At 38.2% G+C, this 23,720-nt stretch overlaps 1 protein-coding gene across 1 annotated transcript in view; it reads left to right on the top strand.

Moving 5' to 3' along the window:
• Positions 1 to 21,589, top strand: part of syndig1l (synapse differentiation inducing 1-like) — a 38,289-nt gene extending 16,700 nt beyond the window's left edge. Inside the window, exons 3-4 of the mRNA XM_008398404.3 lie at positions 11,617 to 11,754; positions 18,167 to 21,589. Coding sequence (XP_008396626.1) covers positions 11,617 to 11,754; positions 18,167 to 18,325 — 297 coding nt within the window. The 3' untranslated portion in view covers positions 18,326 to 21,589. The remainder of the gene's footprint in view (positions 1 to 11,616; positions 11,755 to 18,166) is intronic.
• The last annotated feature ends 2,131 nt before the right edge of the window (positions 21,590 to 23,720 follow it).

Raw genomic sequence — 23,720 nt, forward strand, 5'->3', positions numbered from 1 at the left:
GTTGTGAATAATGACAGATTCAAGTAATATCAGCTTCTATTTATGCAGTTTTCAAATTACATCACAGACAAATTTAAACAAGTTTATACTAGTTTCTTTTTTTACTGAGTCAGTTTGGTTGTTTCGGGTCAGTGTGGTTGTATTTCAATTTGTGTAATTCTTTTGGCTTCTGAAAATGCTGAGACGCTGTAAGAACAGCGAGACAAATCTGCAGATGACAGTTTTATTGACAGCCATATCTTAAGGGACGGTACATGAAGGTCTAGCCTGTCAGAGATTTGAGTGAGAAAAGCGAATGAAAGGTGACTTGGGTAGTTTGTGTGCTTTGTGCTGAAGATTGCTTTAGTGGAAGAAATAGTCTTTTCCATAGAGATGTGCATCTTTCCAGAAAAGTGAACTAAAGCTCTTAAGTTTTGTATCTTATATTAGATAATGACTGTTGTAGCAATACTGGATATGTACTAATACCAGTGAAAACCAAGCAAATAAAACACAATTTCATATTCAGGAAAAGTTTTAGCCTGAAAGGAAGAGGGAAGTGGAGTTCTCCTACTACAGTATGAAACTCATCTTTAAAAATCTTTTAGTAAAAATCCAGATTAATAATCCCAGAGGCTAAGGTTAATAGCTAATCTGTTGGGGCTCCAAGACCAAATCAGACTTCTGCACAATAAAACAACTCAGTTCCCAAATAAATTACTACTGTTTACACAAAACACCAATTCATGAACCATAAATAGTTTTCATGTCTTTTGTGGTTGTACTTCTGCAAAAGTTGTTGGTTATGTACACAGAAAATTAAGGTAGTAGATGATTCACGTATAACAATGGGTTCTGAGTATATTTCATATCAGGTCAGACTAACTACCTGATACAATAGTGAACTGGCATATAAACTAAAAGTAATTGTATCCTTACCTTGCTTTTCTATGAGTGTTCAGTTCTCAGTTTGTGTTTCCGTAGGAAGATGATTGGCTGCCCACAGCCTCCAACATTCATTTCCTGTGCAAATCAAATCCTTTTTCTCTTGAACTAATTGTCCATTGTAAATGTGAAAATGGCTTCAAAGAATCGTTCAGCTAAACTGCTTCAACGACTTTCAGACTGGTGTGTTGTGAGACGGTATAAATTAGTGTTGGCACTTCGTGGAATAGATGCTACATTCAATCTGAATGCGAATTAGTACAAAATGAAAATGCAAAGTTATCTACTCTATCTGCAGATGTGATATTAACTCCATCTAACCATTTCGCAGACACTCATTTTAAAACTATCAATTTAAGCAAAACTGTTCCCCAGTCAGAATTTGCCTTTTTAAAATTGCCACCAGCATGCAAAGAGAATACTTCAGCCAACCACATTTGCTTGTCACCCATCTGTTGCATCAGTTCAATGCATAACATTTGCTTTCATCAGTACTTTTTACATCCACGGAGTCATTTCAGCATGTGATGCATAGGTGGAACGTAAAAATCAGCTTCCACTCAGCCTTGCTGTGGTGTCGCTCTGCACCATGAGCACTAAAAGGTTAAAATCATTGCCTTGTGTGTCGGATTAATGGAGGGTTTGGCTTTTTATACAGATATCAGTGACATCCCGCTACCCTCTGCAGAATGTTCGCTAGATAGAGGCCGAGTCGATTACGAGCATTATCCATTTAATCTATATGTGAGAGAAAGTGGCTGCCTATGGTTACATTAAATTTAAAATGCTGTCATTCTCTAGTTCGCTGCACGCCAATTGTTCGCTCTTTAAAAGGCTCACACAGAGTGAGCTAGTGTCTTACTTTCCGGCAAAATCTTTTAACAGTCTCAGACTTTTCTCACAGAGCTCGGCAAAATCAGGGGGGGTCATTTGAGCTCTGAAATTGATTTTCAAACCTGAAAACTAAAGAGTTTTATGCCTTTTAGAGAACTGTTTTAGTTAAAACAAATGATAGAAATGTTTCAAAATACGTCAAAGAGGAGATGCTCTGTAAATCTGAAGTTTCATGCATCTTGCAAAAACAAAACAAACAAAAAAAAAACACCAAGGAGATTTAAAGTTGCTGCTTAATGAACAAAAATTTTCTACAAAGTATAAAATACTGCACATAATCTCAGATTTGAGATGTTCCACTGGCTTCTGAATGAAAGTCATCATCATGAACCTATATGCTTGTACATATATTCTGATTATCTTTAATTTTTTTCATTTCAATCAAGCGATTTGAAATGACAATTTATATTAATCAGCATCTCTATTTCATAACACAATGCTCCCTTCCTACCAATGTATCTCACCTATCTCACAGTTTTCATGAAGATGAAATGATTAAGACTTTTCACTTTGTCCATCAGTAGTCATAACGTAGCTTCTGACTGGTTTGTATCAAATACGTGGCCACTTAATGTAGCTGGAAGTCGGTTCATAATTAACCACACTACACAGGTCTACCTAAGAAGTACCGTAGCTTTTCTGTAGTATGATTCACTTTATTGTTCTGTTTGCATAATGTATAAGCAGAAACAGTCAGTCACTGTCTGTCTGCGGTTATTAGCAGGAGACGAGGGTGATTGCTAGGGCTGCAGCGACGTTTTATTACAGCAACTTCATCCACTTTATACACCAAAAATAAAGAGGTGGAAAGACAGAAAAATAACACATCTAAGACAAAAATGCCATTTATTTCTTTCTGTAGACAAGCTAACATTAGAAATGAAATATTAAAATAACATGTAGGGTGATTTTTTTTTTCTTTTCTTTTTGCTGTTCCAGCCATTAGGCCGATAATTACTGCAGTGAGTGTGTCTTTGGTTTTGCTGAGTGTGATATTATCGACTGATAGTAGCAACCGTGATAAATGTTCCTTTTGACCCAAGGCAGAAGCATAGATCATCTGTATGAGTTTGTTTGCAGCTACTGCCTTGAGAAATTCTTTATATGCAGTGTTGGACTTGTTAGAGTCGTGTATTCAGCTTTGGTACAGGACGTCTTGAAGAGTTTGTTCCACAGTAAATAAAAAAAAAAAAAACTGAAGTATTGAACTGAAGTACAATCTCCCTGCAGGGAGCTTGGTTTTAACACAGATGTCTGTACTTTAATCTTGCACCACAGCTGAAAATGATTCTAATAAGAAAACTTTTTTTTTTCCCCTTGAAAAATCAAAAAACGCCTCCATAACATACAATAGGTCTCATAGGAAATTTAATAATGACACCATCATATTACCATAAGCATCGATTAGACATTAAGAAATAAAATATCCTCCATAGTGCCAATTTGAAGTATCAAATGCCAGATTTAATCCTCACCTGAAAAGGTGTTCAGAGTATTAAAATGTAAATAGAGTGAAAACTGTGTCTAAAATGTTGTGATTTTTTATTTATTTTTTTATAACAGTCAGCCCTAGAAGGGATGATTATATGTAGAGAATATAAACAGTCTTTCTTACGGGTTAAAAGGAGCTCTGTTGGATTTAGATGGGTTTAGTTGTTTCCTCTTCTCCAGGAAATAAACAAAACAATTCAGGCTCCTTCACATGTGCAAAACTGACTAGCACTTCCAGTATAATGTGAATTCCCTTCTCATGTCCACTGAAAGAGGTACTTAAATCCCACTATGTGTTTGTATTTCACTTTTTAAATTAGCTGCAGTTTTAATTAGCGTAACAGCACAGTTGTCGCTTCGAATAAAAGTGGCATCTTTACAGCAAACTTGGAATTGATTTTGCGCAGTCACTTTTACAGTCACACATACATTGTTGTACGCTGACGAAGTGAAGTCATGGAAGTTCAAAAGTAGGAGCAGTGAGTAAGTGTACTCAAGCAAGATTTGTGTTATTTCAAAAATAATGGTACTCAAGTTGAAGTAAACATAAAGACATTACTCAAGTCAATGTATGTATTCACATCCCACCTGCTTGCTTCCTCTACAAACCCAACATTTGCTTTTGCATTTTAAAACATTCAAATAGCGCAACATGAATGCTAAGCATGTACCGGTTCCTGCTGATGCCTCATTACCCGATCCCAAATTGCACACCTGTCAAAGAGAGGCCACAAGGTAGTGAAAAGAAGAAAAAAAAACATCTTTTTTTCATTAATCATCGTGGGTAGCAGAGCTCCAGTGACTGTTGTGCATGTTTGGGAAGACAGCAGCACTACGTCGCAGACGGAGATGCTATTATCGTGAGCCCACGCACTCTGTGACTGAGAGAAACACCTGAGGACGGTGGACATTTTATCAGGTTTGTGCTGGTACGCTTGCAGTGCATGATACATATACATGTCACGTTTTTAATATAAAACCTGATGTGTGTATCATGTTGTAACATGATGATGTGACTTGGCCTTAAAGTGTGGATCTCAGCGGTGATTGCTCCTCTCCTGTGTCGTTGGGATGCGGTGGGTGTGGATTGATGCTGTTTTTCCCGGTGTGGCGTCGCTGTAGCTGCTGGGATGGATGCACCAATGAACGTTTTTATTCCGAGTGACCGCGGACCATCTATTGCACAAATAAAGTAATAGAATAAGGAAGAGACTATTAAGAATAGACACTAATAGCTGCTGTTTCTGTAAATAGCTTATTAATAGATGTTGGCATAGCGAGTGCCAGACTCCACAGGGAAAAGTCGAATAATATGCATAATTTGTGTCATTTCGCGTGATTCATCCCATGTCTTATGCCCGCAAATATGCTGAAAATGTGACTTTGCATCTGAATTTTTCTCATTAACTTTGCTTATGCATTCATCCAATTAATTGAATCGCCTTTGGCTGTAGAGATTTCTTTCTGCTTCCAGCCTCCCCCGCCCCTGCACACTTTATCTTTGTACTGCTGTACAGTATAACAATTAATAAGTGTATAATCTCAACCATTGGGCTCCTGCATAATAAGAAGGTTGAAAAGGCAACGCTGGTTTAAATAGCTTCTCATTGCTTTTCTATTATGTTAATGTTAATGTATGGGATTTTATGTGACGGACCAAAACAAAGTAATGTTTAGCTGGGTAATGAAAGAAAAGTGATGGAGGCCATGGGGCCGGGGTTTCCCCCAGAAAACTTGCAAAGCCCGGTGCTCAGGGCGCTGCAGCAGTCATCCAGCCTCCTGCCAATATTTTTGAGTTAAAAAATGTTTAAACCTGACAGGAAACTTGAAAATATCATTATATAGTTATGCACTTTTGGAAGACTGTAAGATTAATACCTAAGCACCAACTATAATTCTTAAAAAAAAAGAAAAAAAAAAGGCAATCATAAAAAGTAACCTGAATAAAAATTAATAATGTTATGCCTGGTGGGGGCACAAGTAAAGCCTGGTGGCCCGCCAGGCTTATAATACACTGAGGGAAACCCTGGAGGAGTTTCAACATAATTTATTGATTAAAATCAAAATTGTGGCATTCATGTTTTCAGATCATTTCACTTTGATGAAATGATCTAAATGAAATCCAGTGGAATCAATTAACTGTGTAATTTATGGTCAGTATAAATCTATTGTTTCTCTAAAGGCCTCAAAGTTGTTGTTTTTTAAGAACATTGGTGAACAAACAGCATCACAACAACCAAGGAACTCAGCAGGCAGAGCAGTGATCTTGTGGGAATTGTGGACAATTTTCTTCATCAGAAAATTGAAACGTAAGGAAGAACTGCAGACCTTACCGAGACATGACCTGAACTGACTGACTGGACAAGTCAAAAACAGTTATCAGAGAAGTTGCCCAAGCAGCCATTTTAACTCTGGAGGAGCTGCAGATAGCAACAGCTCAGGTGTGAGAATCTTCTGACAAGACATGTATTGAACTTCACAAATATGGTGTCTAGTGAACAGAACTGTTAAGAGAAAGCCATTTTAGTTTTCCACAAGCAACAAAGAGAACAGAGTTAACATGGACAACAATGCTCTGGTCAGATTAGACCAAAATTAAAGTTTTTGACCTGCATGTCGAACACAATGTCTGGCAGCAAACCAATACCACCCCCACCACAAAATACGGTGCTTTGAGGAAGATTTTCTTCCAGCAAGGACAGGAGAGTAGACTTTATCGGAAGATGGGAAGAGCTAAACTTTAAAAAGAAAATCTGAGACTGCAAAAGAGTTGTAACTAATTACAATGAAAGGTGTTCCTATAAAATATTGATGCAGGGCGACTAAATACTAATGCTTGCCACACTTTGCTTATTCTTGCAATTTTTGTTGATCAGCCACATAAAATCCCCAAGAATGTATGCGGTTGACTCAGCAAAGTGAAACTGAACACAAGGACGATACAGCAGATTGACTCTCTTAACGGTGAACTTAGGTTATTGTAGACTTGCTGAATACAAATGGCCACAGTATTTCACTTTGAAAGTAAAGCTCTCATAAGCTGAATCGACAGTTGGCATAAAGTACAGACATTTTGCTTGTTTATATCTGGCCACATTTTGAAAACTTTGTGGTTATTGGTGCAAATCTTTCCTGATATTCAAATTAATCAAACCCTTCAGCGGGTTATGCTAAGTGATGAATCTATCAATTATGTGTTTGCAACTTGTTGGCAACATTTCATATTTTTACCACACCGTTTGGAATAAATGTCTGAATTCATACTCATTAGGACACTCTGGTAGAGGTGGCCGATTGGCAAGCAGCACACAGATGCTCATTAAAAGTTATACGGGAAAAGTGTAAACAGCTCCTCTTTGCTGTAAACCCAGAGGAGGTTCATGACCCGAAACACTACAGTATGTTTGTAGAGACTGATTTGAAATTATGTGTCACATTTATTTGAGTGAAAATTAAAGATAATTGCTTTGTTCCCAGAAGATAATTGGTTAAAAAAAATTGCTCGTGAGCTGTCTGAAAAGTTTGGATTATAGTCATCTCGTACAATGAGCCAAATCTGGTTCTTCACTTACTTTACTAACTTCCTCTGCTAGTTGAACTTCTCTTCCTCGGCAAACATTTGCTAATGATATTCTTGAAGGCTGTTTGTCTTATTCTCCAAACAGCCACGGGGCTGTGCCTATAATGTTAGCAAAAAAAATCTGAACACACATTATCCAAGCTGGTCTGGCTCTGCAGCGATTGCACCGTGGCATCTGCTTTAGGCCATTATTGCAGAGTGACATTATGCACAATGTGAGCTGCATTATGCTCATCCGACCTTCTTGGCCTCCGCATTTTCCTTTTAAAAAAGAATTAAGATATATCGATCGCCACAACAGGAGTCTGTTTTCACAGCTTTTAGCATATTTGTGAGCGCAGCTTGACAGCAGAGTCAGATATTGTCTGCGGGCGAAGGACAATGTGAGGGCTTTCGCTGGCTCAATCATGTTTGTCGTCAAATATTGCTTGGTTTTGTTTTGCATTTGTGTTTGAAGCTTAATCCAAAATGTGCCCCTACCATGAGAGAGCAGGGCCAGGGTACGGTTTTTCAGCCACCCACCATCTAATCCTCCATCATCAGTCACGCAGCACGGCCGTGGGTATGCGCTGCTAAATTATTTGAAACAAGTTTTACAGCTGGAAGCAAATGTGTTCTCAATATTATCCTTCTTTTGCAACTTTTTAACATTTAATGCAATGGAAATATTACAGCTATGTGCTGCCACTAATACGAAGAGATTCAACTGAAAGAACATTAATTTGTCTGCGATGTGTTTCTCTCTTCATCTATATAATGATAATTCAAATTCAGGGCTTTCACAAGCTTTTTTTCAGTCCCTTTTTGATCATTTCATTATTATTTCCAATTTCTGACCTTTTCCAGCTGCAAGAGCTGCTGTTCAAAAAGGTATCTGCTCAAAAAGATCAATATGTCCAATTTCGTGACTATATTTATAGTCACTATATATTGTCTGAAGTCTTAAACACCTCCGAATGAACTCCCCACTCAAACGTTTAGCATCCATCCATGCAAAGGTTGTTTTTCTTTTTTGTTTTTTTTTTGCAGACATGATCATAAACGTCTTTAATGGTGACTTTAACTCAGCCATTCTCTCCTCTCATTTTGTGGTCTGGAGTGCGAGTTTAGTTGGAAAGCCTTTGGATTTTGGGTGGGCCTTGTGATGCCATTTTTATCAGCGCACCTGCTTGGGAGCAAAGCAGGCAGACTGGTCCGTCTTTGACCTAAGTGCATAAAAACTCTTGTTTCCACTCTGAATAAAAGTGGTAGATTTTCAGCTTCTTCTGAACACCATCTGCCAGCTGAAGCTGCCAGGCGGTTGGCAGATCCCAGTTTTGGCTAAATGACGATCTCTGTAGCTTTTCTTAAAAGATAGTAACATGACCCAAATTGAACATCACAAGACCTTCAAGCATCACGAACAAATGTGGAAACAGTAGAGTGATTCAGCATTAAGCAAACTGATTGGCTGAATGGGAAAAAAAGAAACCTTTAATGACCTAAAGTTTGATAGTTTTGCAATCTTCTTCTATTGGCACAGAGATTGACTAGTCGATTGTGATCAACTGCATAAGGAAAATTATTTTAAATACCAAAGGGACATGGCTATCCCTCCTACACCGACCAACTTGACAAAGACAGCATTATTCAATGAGGCAGCCAGGAGGCACATAGTGATTCTGGAGGAGCTGCAGAGATCCACAGCTCAGGTGGGGGGATCTGTTAACAGGAGAGATGGGACAGACAAATAGATCTAGAGTAAAATATGGTTGTAGAAGCGTTAGGTATGATTTTCTTTAGCAGCTACAGGAAAATTATTCAGAGATGATGACATAAATCCAATGAAGGATCTGTCTATAATTACTAACATTATTCAGTCTGACTGAGTTTGACACGCTCTGAAAGACCTGCAGCTGTAATTGCAATGAAATATGACAGCATCCAAATCACACCAGACTCCCCACCCCCACCCCCACTTTTTATTGTAAAAAAGTTTGGAAACCAAGTATGATATTCCTTCTACTTCTTAATTGTGTGCTGGTTTGGGTTAGTCTGTCACATAACATCAAAATTGTCTTGCAATGTGGAAGAATATGAATAAAAGTTACTAAGCATTGTATTATTAGAGAGAAGTGGAACACAATCATGATGCAAGACATTTTTACGTCATACCTTCAAGTTTGCACCCTAACAAAAAGTTAAAAAAACCATAAATAAATAAATAAATAAATAAATAAATAAATAAATAAATAAATAAAAAAAAGTCAAACTTACTTGGCCAAACCACATTTCTACAATAAAAAGATCAATAAGGCATAGATTTTATTACTGTGACTGTATGTGCTGCTTGCTTTTATCCACCTTCCCCAACCTTTTCTCTTACTTATCTAACCTATCTGATTAAACTATCAAATGTTATTTTGGACTACTTTGCCTCAATAGCCTTGGTTTATTTATTTTTTGTCGTTTATTTTCAATCTTCCGTCCTCCTGCTGCATCATCCCTCAAACAGGATCACGGGAAGAATGCAGCTTAAAGACTCTTATAGAAACGGTGACCTCAATCTGCATTTTCCTTTCAATACTACAACCACCGAAAATAAATCTCTGGTTTTTGTTTCGCCTTTGTTGATATGCGAGTACATTAGAAGATGCCACAGTCACAATATATGGATCTGTAGATGGTGACACACACTGATAATTTTTTGTTCTGGATAAGGACTCAGAATCTGCAACCTCCCAAAGAGAATAATAATCTTTTTTTTTTTTTTTCTTTTGCTGAAAGCACTGCAGTTCCATGTGAGGAATATTGTGTGGAGCGTGAAATAGTTTCATAAAGCTTTAGGGTTGGAGGTGTGTTTGATTTATAAGTTTTTCACATCTGAAATGGAGGATACTTTCAAGCGTATCCCTTTTTTTGATACCATCTGTTGTTTAGAAGCCAAAATGTGGGCTTCTGCATATATCAGAACTAATGGAAACCTAATGGGCCATCACGAAAAAGCCATGAATATGAGCTGTGACATTTGGTGGAAGCAAACAATCCCGCATACAGTGACATGTTTTGTTTCTCATTACACAAATGACTTTTCTTTTCAAAGGATGGAGATTCTTCCTTCACTCAGTCAGATTGAAAATTACCTCCACCTATTCACACTTTATTGTAATGAGAGAGGCTGCCATCTGCCATCTGTCACTTTTTACAGTGAAATCTCTTTTTTTTTCTCTGTAGACCTAACAAGATATCAGCCATAAATATCCAAACTGCATGTATCTGTTGATGTGGTGTGCAACAATGTAGCAAAAAAAAAAAATGAAAGCGAGCAAATTTGAGAAATGGGCCTGCATATCATTATGTGTTGCTTATTGTTCAGCAGTGAGGCGTGTGTGTCTGCTTTTTCCTACTTAGTCACTTCAGTTAATAAAGTGTCTTGAATATTTTCACAATTTTTTAACATTACAACTACAATCTTCAATATAGTGCATAGAGAATTTAGAGAGCTCATATAATTTGGGGTGTGAGGAGTGTGTAGATGAGCTTGATTGACAACGCTAAAACCCTCCTCGCACTGATTGGTTCTACTGTCGTTTGCAGAAATACACCAGAGGGAGGAGGCTGATTGAAGGTGAAACAAAGATTTGGAATGGGAAAGTGGATTACAGTGGAAAGTTGAGTCATGTTGCACAAAAAAAAAATCCATGAAGCAGTAAATTCATGAATACTGAACCCTAAATAGGCTGCGTCCACTGTAGCACCATGAATATAAAAAATGTTCATTACAAATTATCATAGTGGTTATAAACTCAGAAACCTAGTAATGTATTTTTCGGACTATAAGCCGCTACTTTTTCCCCACACTTTGAACCATGGGGTTTACAGCCCGTTGCGGCTTTTCTGTGGATTTTTCTTCAACCACCAGGGGGCTCTTTAGCAGGAAGTGAATTGCTGGTAGTCAATATTGGAAATCAAAGAAAAAAACACTAATTTTCATTTAGAACAAGCACATGCTAGCAGCAGACACGACGAAGAAATGTTTTCAAACTCATACTACCTCATCATGAAAAAAACACGAGGAAGTTCATATGATGCAGCTTTTAAGTTGAAGGTTATCGATCTGGCAGTACAGGAGGGAAATAGAGCCGCTGCACGTAAACTCGGCGTGAAGGAATTCCATGGTTTGGCTTTGGAGACGGAGAGCTGAGTCCTTAATAAATTTAGCAGATTTATTAGGTCGCAACTCTCTGCTGCCCTCTGCTGAGTCCTTATGGAAAACCGAGAACGGCAGAGACACCAGCGGCTTATAGCCCGGTGCAGCTTATATGTGCACGTTTCGAGTGTTTTTTCAAAAAAATGTGTAGCTGCGGCTTACAGTATGGTGCACTCTATAGTCCGGAAAATACGGTATGTATCTTCCAGAAGGAGCAAGTATTTCAGGATGTTAAGTGTAAATAACAGGCTTCCTCATAAATAACTATGCAACAATGTGGGTGAGTGTAAAGGTTTATATTTTTGTGTTTGCAAACTGTTTCTATGCTGTTTTGACGTTCTGTCCTTTTAAAATGCTCCAACTTGGGATGGGGGGGGTTTTACATTTTTATTACCAGGACAGAATGAATAATGCAAGATGTCTTTGTTAGCTTGACACACCTCTTTGTTTATCGCCATGCCACCGCTTGTGAGCTGTAAAATATGTCTATGGATGATGCTTGTAATGGAAGTCTGCTATGACCTTGTCCTTCATGCAGACGGACTGCTCCAGTGACAGTGAGAGTGAAGATAACTTCATAGTTGTCCCACCACGAGACCACCTTGGCCTGGCTATATTCTCCATGCTCTGCTGTTTCTGGCCTTTGGGGATAGCAGCCTTTTACTTCTCACAGGGGGTGAGTCCACACACACACACACACACACGCACGCACACACAAATACACACGCGCACGCACACACAAATACACACACGCCTTCAAAGCTGCGGTCTGTTACACATGAATGATGCAGCATCTGTTTGTCAAGGTCTAACATTTCGTGCTTTCAAACACACAGAAATACACATTTTCATAGATTCATCAGTGTGCACACACTCACATGCACGTTCCCGTTTTTTTTTTTTTTTTTTTTTTTGTGGGGTGTGAGTCATTACCACAAGATTAGAACCATCACTACCAGTAAAAACCTTGCAACTGACAGTCCTAATGCAAGGCCAATTTTTATTAAGCAAGCCATCAATAACTCAAGGCCAATCTGTAAGCCTGATGCTCTGTAAACACGATGAGAGCCTCCTTTAGTGGGAGTTCATAAATCACTTTTAAGGCTCTATCTCTGAACGCCAAGAAAGGAGGCTTTCAAAATCCTTAGGTGAGAAGGACCCTTTGAACTATTGCCGTTTTCAAGAGGATTAAAGATGAACCCAATTAAAGGTGTGCCGCGGCGTTTAAAAATGATGAGCTCTAGGAAACATTAAACAGGCCTGTTTCCTGTTTCGGCTGCTTTGCAGGAGGTTAGAGAACTAAATACCTGGAAAAGGTGCATGAATACATGAACCATTGTCCCAAGTTTAATTTATTTTATCCACATTTGCGTTGTATTTTTAACTCTTTAACATAGACATTATGATAGCCTTACTAGACATTCACCGTGAAAATAAATGAAATTAATTTCTTTCAATAGAGTTTTCACATTTTCACTTTGATACACAACATGCATTTAGACTTTTAAGTCATTGACAAATAAATACATTATTCCTGTTGGGTGAAAACTATATACTGTTATCAAAATAATGTTACAAACTATTTTACTTTCAGTATCTGTTTCTTCTCTCTACATGCTGCTTACGCTTTACACTCGATAAAAGCCCCACTACCATCTAACTACCCACCCTATTTTACCCAGCTGACCTGTTTATGTTACCAATAAAAATTTCTATTTTCTTTCTTAAGCTCTCCCTGATGGCAAATGCTTAGCCTCTTCAGCATCTTAAATTAAATTAGCACCTCAGCATCCTCAGCTAAAACTTTCCTACAACTAGTGTAGCCAAATTCTTCCTTTTCTGAGATACGATCTTTGGCTTCTATCTTTTTTTTTTTGAGAGCAAACAAACAAAAAAAAAACACTGCATTTACAGATTTTTACAACTAACTCTGCTAGCACTTTGTAGTTAGTTGATGTTACAATAACATCATTTTTACATGAAAGGATCTTGAATGACAGTCATTCACAGAATATCCCAGAGGTGCTAATCATTTCTGGTTGCTTTCCAGTCATGTAAACACCCCTAAACTAGAGCGGGTTTGATGTCAGGATTAGCTTAAACACTAAGTTATGTAAACAAACCTAGTGTTGTCTTTTTGCTAACACTGAAAGCTAATATTAACTGGCTGAAAAGCAGCTAGGCTATTGGCTTGGTTAGCTAGTTAAACTCTGCTAATCAAATATATTGCAGTAAACTTTAGACATCCCAACTCGCCTTCGAAAAAGCGTTACCTTAAGAATGGCGTTGATCAGTTTCTAGACCATGACGTTGTAGGAAAATGGCTACATTTCTTATTAATAGGAGTAATAAGAGTGAATGCGATGAAAGATGCAATGAAGTTGGAAAATCTTTGATCCGACCTTTGCTCACTCTAGAAGGGTCTCTGGAAGTAAACCATAACAATAGTATGGTATTTTTTTTAAAAAAGAGTAAAGTTTCGGAGTCATTTTAAAAATGGTAGCAAATTTTGAGACCAACAACTAGCCCCAGTTTCGTCAAATTATATAGCTAATAAAAGCATTTATACCACAGGCATTCAGGAAAATGGCTTCTAAATAGATAACTGCTGTGATGATCACTACGCATTTAAACTTATTTTCTTGTTACTGGTCCTACGTATAATTATATAATAAATTAAATTAGTTAATGGATATTTCACCCACATTCTTTTATCGAAATTTACTGTTGAGCTATAAAAAACCCCACATCTGCTGTATTACACGTCCACGACCTCTGGTGCATTTGAGTCTTAACCGGTAACAAAAGATGCCTGTCGGCGTCCATCTAGACTTCCTCCCACGGTTTGCAGGGAACGGCTTGAACGATGCCGTGTTGCATAAAGAAGACAAAGACCAGTCCTGTCTTGCCGCTAACCGATTCTTTCCCGTGCATCATCAGCAGGACAAAGAGATAACATATTTAAGGGATATCATTAGCACACCCACGTGCTCACAAAAGCTAATTTAAAACCAGGCACTGTACCCGTGCATTTGCTGCGGATCGACAGCCATTTTACTAAATTGCCTTAAGATGATAAAGCTTGAACATTTAACCATCTTATCTTTGGAGGCAAGGAGTTCAAGTCAGTCGGTGAATTATCTTGTCAGGAGCTAATTTGATTCTTCCTAAGCAATTATGAGAACATTGTGGCAGTGTTTAGGTACGGGGGATTTTTCTGCCAGTCTCCCTGCTTTAGAAGTTGCATCATAAGTAGAGCTGTCACGAAAGAACATAGAGGGAGTTTTAAATTACTTCATGTCACAGCTGAGTAACTCCATGCTGTATCTTCATTTCATTCTTTTTTTTTTTCCTTGAGAAGAACAGCCAATGAAAAAAGTGTATATTATTTAAACGTATTTGACTGTGTTGAATGTTTTTAACTGAATACAGACAAAATGTCAGGGGGAAAAAAAATCCCTGGACTATTTATTGCCTTTGTTCCTTTTGAAATGTGGTCTAATGTTTAAATTATGTAAAATAAACATTTTTTTTTAATGATCAAATAAACATTCCATGTCGGTCTTGCAAATAAGATGGAAAAATGTGAACATTTCTTTTTTCTTTTTTTTTTTTATATATTTTTTGTTATGGTGAAAGTCACTAAATCATCCTTCTGATCAGAATCTGTCTGAGATTATTGGCTAGTTTCTTGTAAAAATAACATTGTAGATTCAATTTTTTATGGGTATATCAACTGGAAAATAATGGAAATACATAGCCCATCAAAAAGCACTGGGATCAGAACTCAAAAAATCAAAGTAACCTTTCAGATGGTTAATGTAATATTTAGGAGACAATGGATCCTCCGAATGTTTAAGAACCACCTGTGAGCATTTCTTTCTTTCTCCAAACATCATTTGAGGAAATGATTGCCTTTTTGTCAATGAATGACGAGAAAACTGAGGAATTTCAAAGATTTCAATGATTGCACATCAGCCTCACCTTTTTAGATGACATCAACAAACAAACCTGTTATTGACTGTAAATGTCTGCATATGGTCATGCTACGATACCCAAAGGTCGTGTTTAGTCAAATAGAGAGCTTCTGGAGAGAACCTGAGTCAGGGCACCAGGATATATATATACAAGCACAAACACATACATTGTTTGTCTGTCTGTTCCCTCAAACAGCCCCCAAACAGCTAAATTGCTGTTTGCTGAAGAAAACATTTTAAATCCCTTGTAATGCTTTTATGAATTCAGGATTTGCACTAATAAGCCTCAAACGCGCACAACCGATAATGACATAAGTACCCTGGTTACCTGAAGAAATTTTGTTTTGACTTTAGATCGTAAACTATCAATGAGTCCTAATTAATCTGACACTAATTGAGTGCGAGTTGTGTGTGGTGCAGATGGATTTCATTCCCGTCTCTGACACAGCCGTGGACCGACGTGGGGAGCTGAGGGGACCGGCAGTGATTCCGCTCTTGATTATGCAAATACAACTCCGCCGAAGCTAGATTATGGCGTACAAGCCATCGTAATGAATGAAAATGAATGAGCTAATTATTGTTGAGCAGTTAAATTGTCTGCGTTAAGGGCAGTCAGGACAGTGAGCATCAGAGATGGAGACCTTCCTCTTTGCACGTTATTTGGTCAGGAAAAAACCCTGTTAACGCTCCTGAATTGACTTCTGACAGCGCAACGCAGAGTGAGCCTCCATGGAGCCAAGACTGAGATGTTATCTTTTTATTTTTTTCCCATGACACCCCATTTCGGTAATTTTGTCAAGGTTGTGCAGATAAAGCCCAGAAGCTTTCTAACCATTTTGCTCTCAAGGGCATCCTGACATTCACATCGACATGCACTATTAGTCTCTCACAGTTGTAATCTTATAAAGCCATCTGAGAGCATTTCTTCATTCAGCTATAATCTTTGCATATGCGGAGTGCACCAACATGTCTGATCTTCTGTCAACACATAAACCTTTTAGATTTCATCCATTAGATAAAAAAAAGAGGAACGTCTGCTTCCGCTCTACACTGATGGAGAGAACTATTTGCTGTTTTGGTTGTAGTCAGGATTTAGCTTTACTAGACAGCAACAAAAAGCAAAAAAAAAAAGGAAATACAAAATTTTTTGGTCTGTTAAGTCTTTTTCAGTTGCATGTCTGTTTTTCCTTAAAAATCTTGTTTTTCAGCCATAATCTGCATTGCACTGCATTATTAAGTCTCCCATGAAAATATTCCTTGACCTCGACACTGAACCAGTTGTACAGTGGACGAGCACACAGTCCACTACTAAATGTGACAAAGTGCCTGCTGAGTTCTTTATTTTTTTATGACGATTTGTGCCAGCGGCAAAGTGTTCTTGTTTTAGTGTGAAAGCATTCTAAATTGGTTTGCTGTTTACTGAAAACATGGTTGTGCATAATAGAAAAGCTCTCAGTGGAAAACAGTGAGAGCTCGTTTCACTTTTAATACACAAGTAGCTCATTTGCATATGTGCTGGGAGTGGAGGAGACTGTAATCACATTCTATTAAATGTTATTTTGTGTTCTTCTAACATTGCAAGCAGCTCATTCTGGGTTTATGCTACAGGCTTACCGCCTACAGGTTAAACTTTATATACACCAAAACCGAAACGTGACAATGAGATCCAAGAATTTCACACCTTCATTGTTATTTTTATTTACTTCGTTTAGCTCTTCGTAGTCTTCACAATAAATTGTACGGCTCACTGCTGAGACAGTAATAGGCTGGTTGTCATATCTATATCAAGACGCATATATCGGCCTCAAAGTGGAGACGCCCAGCTTCTCGGCAGAATCAGCATAAAGTAGTTGGCAGACAAACTCTCTGCCCGTCTTAAAATAAGGAAATACACCACTGCAAAAGATCGGGCTTGATTATGTCTCAGAACGTCTGACCCTGAGGCTGATCTCATCATACGCGGGCACATCACACATTGTTGTTGAAATGAAGTCTGGAATAATGAAGGTCATTCCCCCACGCTGGCATCCTGCACTCGCAGGCTCTGCTTCCACGCCGCAGCCCGACCCTCGTGTTAATACGCAGGCGCGCTGAATTACGGTTTCTTTAACGACAAACTGCACTCTGCACCCTGCCGGATCTCGTCAGCTGAGGACAAAAAATGCATAAATGTGCCAGCGGCACTGTAATTAAGCCAAACAGAATTAATGTAGCGAAAGACAGTGTTGTTGGGAAACAGAAAAACAATTTGAAACGAGAATGAAAATTCCTCGTCCAGTATTCTGACAATGAACACTTCATAACGCATTAAATAACCAAATTAATTATGGACGTTTGAGGACAGTACTTCAAAAGTTTTGTTGAAGTTGAAAGATTTAATCTGACACGGCTCTAAAAACAGGATCTACACTGGAATAACAATCACCTGCTACCTTAAGTGCTTCAAATAAAAAGTAGTAGCAAAAAACGAGAAAAATGAACGTTGCACTTCATTGCTAAAATAATTTTTTCCCTTAAAGACAATAAAACGAACACCGACTGCACTTTTATTTGATTGAAGTCACATTTGTGGCAAATCATCTTTTTCGTACCCTTACTTTTCCAATTTTTTTTAAAAATCATCCGCTTCACTTCAGATCTCAGAAAACACAAAGTTACTACTGAATTACCATCAACAGTGTTCAGAGGAAGGTTCAGCAGAGGCTCTACTTCTGAGCTCTACTTCCCTCCATCCAGAACTTTTACAGGTCTGGATGCAGGAAGACAGCAGCTGACAGCTTTGCAGACCCCACACATTCTGGACACAAACTGTTATGACTTTTATCTTCAGGTCGGGCACTATGGGGGAAATATTTTCAATAATCATGTCATTGAGTCAGTTTTGTCCCCAGGGTGGCTCTCTGATAAATTTTGCATATTTACACTATTTCAATCTTGTCTTTCTCTTCTGCATACGCATTTACAATAAAAAAAACATTTATTTTAATTTCCCTTCCTCCATATTTATATTTTAAAATGTCTCCCTTGTGAGTCAAAGCCCTTGTTGGTGTGCACAGATTTGGTAACTAAACCCGATTCTCAATCTGCTTTCCTTCATTTTCTCTTTTCCAGACCACCAAGGCGGTGAACAAAGGAGACTTCCCACTGGCCAACATCGCCTCCCGGAGGGCTTTGTTCCTCGCTGCCCTAGCCATCACTATAGGCACCGGTGTTTATGTAGGAGTGGTGGTAGCTCTCATTGCCTACCTCTCTAAACCAGGACACATATAGCAGAAGCACCCTGTTTTCCATCACCTCCTGGGAGCCTGGGAAAAAGAACAAACCCCCTCTGGGGAGACAGAGTTGCACCTGCAGACTTTGAGAAAACTTTTATGTGGATGTACAGTTTTTTTTCTGTCTTTTTTTTTTTCTGTCCACCTTTCTCTCTTTTCTGCCTTCTCCTGCAAAAGACCCTCTGGTGTCCAGGACAAGCCACAGTGACTAGAGACAGGTCAAGCTTCAGAAGAATGACGGGGGCACAGGGGAGGAAAAAGGGAAACTTTGACTTATTTGGTTGTTTTTAACTCCACGGATGTGATGACAAAGTTTCCCATGAGCTTTGTTTGCGTTCGGTTGACTTGATCCTTGTTGGCTTTGACTGGATTTTATCTTCCCAGGTTCCTAAACTGAGCTAAAAAAGGAGAAAATGGAGAGCATCGTTCAGAAATCAAGTAACTATCATCGTTAAAGACGGTTAAGAAATAATATGCTCATTTAAACCAACTCTGTATTTATTACAGCTAATGCTATGTCTCAAACTTCTTTGGGTGGACTTGTCTTGCAGGTATGCCAGCTATGAATGCACCTTGGTCTTTGACTCATCAGCTTAAATTATCGGTATTTGTACGGCACTGACTTCCTCACAAACTAGGAATAAGATTAAGTATAAATGCATCTAATGTCCAGAAAATGTTGAGATAGATCCTTTAACATTTTTTTTCTCCTTTTGTCATGTCACAACCACAAACTTCATTGTAATTTGTTATGTTATGCGTAGACCAACATAAAGATGTGTACTTTGTATCAACTGAACTGTTTTGTGCAATAATCTTTTGAATTTAGGACTGACTGCATGGTTGGGGTCATTGTACTGCTGAAGGTGGACATCTGCCCCAGTCTCAAGAGTTTCGGTGCATTTAGCTTTTCCCCAGAGTAAGATGCTACCACCAGTATTCAAGGTGGGGACGGCATGAGTGTTTTGCAACGCTAGTTTTCTGCCAACATGATTAAATATGCTCTCCGCTGGTTAGAGGACCTTCTAACACATGTGTGCTGTTATTCCACGTAGCTTTTGGCAAACTGCTAATTGGAAAATATATGACTTTTAGCTATGCTTTTCTTGTTGTCACTTTTACAAAGTGAATGGATTTGTAAAGTGGAGTCCACAATTAATAGTTGTCTTCTTAACAGAAACCAACACCTGACCTCAGTAGCTTCTCCGTCGGGCTCTTGGAGGACAGCCATGGCTTTTTAGTTGTGCAGTACTGTTTACATTTTTGGATGAGTTAAAAAAAATACCACGTCCAATTTTAAAAACTTGGGACTTTGTCTGAAAAGCTACCCCTACTTTTGTCTCTAGATGCTGCTAATTTTCTAGAGTTCACAGAGCAGTTGCAGACAGATGGCTGTAAAAGTTTTTATTTATGTCTGTCACAGGAAACGGTACCGATCGCAAAGATGCTAGACCGCTTACAGAATTTTATTTGTCATTTTCTTTTAACTTTATGCCTATGTGCTGATTTACGTTGGTCATACAAAATCCCAATGAAATACAATGATGTTTGTGTTTTGTGAAATGACAAAATGTAACACAGCTAGATGGTTACTTCTTGAAGACACTGTACAGTACAAGATGCTGATGGAGGTTTTTATTCTCTTTAAAGTGTTAAATTGACACAAGTCACAACAATACATATCGGTGCCTCAGTCCTGTATGTTTCCACAGAGAAAGTGTCCAAACACCAGATGCACACCTGATGGAAGACCAAATTGCGGTGTGTCCTGTGGTTATAACAGAGTCCTCACTAATCTCACTTTAAAGAATGTAAGAAGCACAGATTTGAGTTATTCACACGGTCTGAGATTTACTCCAAAAAGTGTCTAAGGATCAAAATAATATTTAAAACAAACCCTTACCCATGCACAGCTGACAGGAAGGTTATAAATCATGTAGATAATCTCATTTAAAAGAATGCCTTACATATTTTTCATGAATAAATGGAAAAATGCCATCTGACAGCGTTGAATTTTGCTCTAATCTGTTATTCCGTGCATGAGTCCTGCCGTGCCGGCAGTATACTGCAATGCATGATTGGTTGGACAGTATAACTTGTTTTTCTATGTCAGATAAAAGTTTAAACTGCTGTAAAACAGACCATACTTGCACAACTCTTGAATCTAAATTCCACTCTTCAGCTAGTAACAAAAAAAATAAAATAAAATAAAAAATCTGAAAACATAGTTTTAGATCCGATTCAGGCTTTATCATTTTTTCCGTCATTCCTTCAATAACTGTCACGGATACTCAAAAACGGAAAAAAAAAAAAAATTTAAATAAAAAATCTGGAAACGCAAATAAATCTTAGCTGACTTGAATTGTTATTCTCTGGCATTTCAACTGACTCTTGTGCATTGAAGCTTAGAAACCAGGCTTATTGTTTGAGCGGTGAAGTCTCAGGAAGTTGGTCGCTACGTTTTCTGCACAGGTACTGCATTCTTTGCTCCAGACAATTAGGCTGTAAAACAAGCTTTGCGGCGTATTCCCCCCAGAGAACAACCCTGAATAAACACGGCCGCATTAATTTCATTAAAAAGCTACTTTTGGTTTTGCTTGTTGCTACAAAAAACCTTTGCAAAAGGTAAAGAGTCGGTTTCTTTAAGTGAAAACCAGTTTTGAGTTGCCTTTTTATTAAAAGCCAGATACAGATTTACAGCGTAATGCAGACTGATTGTAACGGTTTATTTTTCAAAGCTTGTCTGAGTTTTGCTGATCTGAACAGACTGGCTTCTTCGGCCCTTAAAGCCACCGACCCAGTTGGACCACAGAAACTCTGGACCTACAGGTTTCAGTGAACACACCCGTCATCCTCATCAGTGAAGTCATCGCTTAAGACATTTTCGTCCGTTCTGCATACATGCATTCACTCATCGAGAGTGTCTTTCAAACCTGTTTTGTTTTCTCACCTGCTACTGTACAGTACGTCAAAACGGTATGTGAACTTTTATGCTGCTGCTGCTGCTGCTTTTATTTATTTCCCTTCCAGCGACGACCTGAGTCCACGCCAACACAACGATCCGTCTCAACGCAGTTCTTAATGCCGGGGTGATAGTCGTCTGTTTGTGTTGTGCTTGTATGTCACATTTATGTTTTTGAGTTCTTTCTTTCTATTTTTTGTGTGACTGCATCGTGTAAATAGTGTCAATAAGATGCAAACGCATCCTCAAATGTATTGAAAAATAAACCTGAACAGAAGGGTGTCTTCTTAAAAGCACAAACGTTTTTTTTATTTTTTATTATTTATTTATTTATGTAGCTTGTTTTGTTCTTTAGGAGTTGAATAAATTGAAGATGTATAATTATCTGAAACTATCTCCACAGCTTGAAAGAATTGAGTTCATAAAGCAAAAAGCAAAGCCAGACTGAGTCACAGAGTGTAGGCTGCTTTGCTAGGAAGAGTCAGAAACTTGGATCTGAACCAATCTCATTGATTCATGCAAGAAGTAAAGCTACCTTTGTGTTCTTGGTGTTGCTGATATGTAAATGTAATACCAGCATCAAATCTAGGATGCAAGCAGCTTTTATGTTATTTATAACAAACATGTTTGATCAGTTTTATGCATTTATTTACACTCTGAGTTCAATGCACAGGTCCAAAGTGTTTATATCCAGTACATGTCAGTCTGTTTTGACATTCTGTTAGTGTTGGAAAGCAAAGACAAGACCGGCTGATGTTGTTTTTGAATTTCAGACCCAACTGGGCTGCATTATCATGCTCAACATAGTCTTTCTTTAAATGACTGTTTGTTTCTGCACATTCAGTTTTAACATTGCTTGTTACTTTTATAGTTATTGTACGCAGATTCATCCACATATTTATTGGCTTTTAAAACTTATTAAGAGTTGCTTTTTCAGTTTCAGTTTTTTTATCACCGTAACAAAGCATGATATTTCCTTATTTGGGAATATTTTAGCTGAATTTGTCCAAATTACCAAAAATACAAACGTGCTAAAAGCTGCTCAGGAATTATAAAAAAAAAAAAAAAAAAGCTTTTAAATTTCCCATTGACTATTGAGAAGAGCAGAGCAATTTTACATTTTTGGAATTTTTTTCTCCCAAGTCATTTTAAATTGCTCAGTTATCTCTTGAGATTAATTGTTAATGTTCTGAGCTCGTTGTATGAACTGTTTCTTAGTGCATTTCTGGTGAAAACGTTATTAAAGGGCTAGCAGAGGAGCGACATTGTGATCCCATCCCGAGGGCGGAGTTTCAGAAAGAGCAGGAGTTTTTAAAGAGACCAATTTAAAAGCTTTAAATTACACAGTCAAATTTATTTTATGTCATATTTGACATATGTGCAGCAATTTTACTGAAGGTAGCATAATGGCCAGATTGTGCTATAAAGTTTCACCATGCTCTGGAAAACAAAACATAACACTGCCCCTTTAATTATTTCCCTAAAGAATCATCTTTCTCCAGAAGATTACTCAGTTGTTTGTGCTTGAATGGACTTTGTAGAATCTGAATGTGCTTTGGATAACAGCTCCTTCTCTTGAGCAGTCTGAATACTTCTTATTGCTAGTCCTCTACTACTGGCTCGCACCTAATTACACTCAGCTTGGTACAGATTGAAGGGGCCTTCTCAGAAAATCAATGAACATTGCTCTGCTCTTGGACACATTTATTAGGAGGACGGTCTCCACTTAACACCACTTAACGAATGCATTTATGGCCGGGCCGTGATCTTGCTCCACGCCCTGCAGATTCTTTAGCGCATTAAGGGGCAGGCAAGACGGTTCTTTGATGAATATGTAAAAAGTAAAAAAATAAAAAGCCTGAAGCACAAAGCCTTGTGAGGACATAATGGAAAATGGGATCCTCTGGGACAGGTTAATGATCAGCCACCTTGCAGTTTAATGTCCTTTCAGATAGAATCACTGATCTACAGCTATGAATTGCAAATGACTAGTCATCTGATGCAGGAAATAAACCCGTGAAGACTTAATTATTCTTTGTGGGTCAGGCTGTGTCACAGTATGTGCACGCACTGCAAGAAACCCGAGTTTGGTTCCAGCTGTGGAGAAGATTTCTTCGCAAGAGAGGAAAACATCTCGGGGTTGCTGCCACTAAACAGAAGCTGCAGAAGAACAGAGATGCTCTCGAAGACACCGGGAGCGAGCAATACTCATAAACAAACGAAAGAAAAGGTTGGGTTTTTTTTTTTTTTGTTTTGTTTTGTTTGTGCCAGCATAAACAAGCAACGTTCAACAGCAGACACAAGTGGGCTGAATTAATGAGCACATATGGATCAAAGGAAACTGGTTGTGTTTTACAGAGTTCAGGAAGACTAGCCGAAAAAAAGTACATAAATAAAGACGGTGTGTTTTTAAAATAATGTGATCTTGTGT

The sequence above is a fragment of the Poecilia reticulata genome, chromosome 21, assembly GCF_904066995.2.
Source record: "Poecilia reticulata chromosome 21, P_reticulata-male-v2, whole genome shotgun sequence".
Taxonomy (NCBI): Eukaryota; Metazoa; Chordata; class Actinopteri; order Cyprinodontiformes; family Poeciliidae; genus Poecilia; species Poecilia reticulata.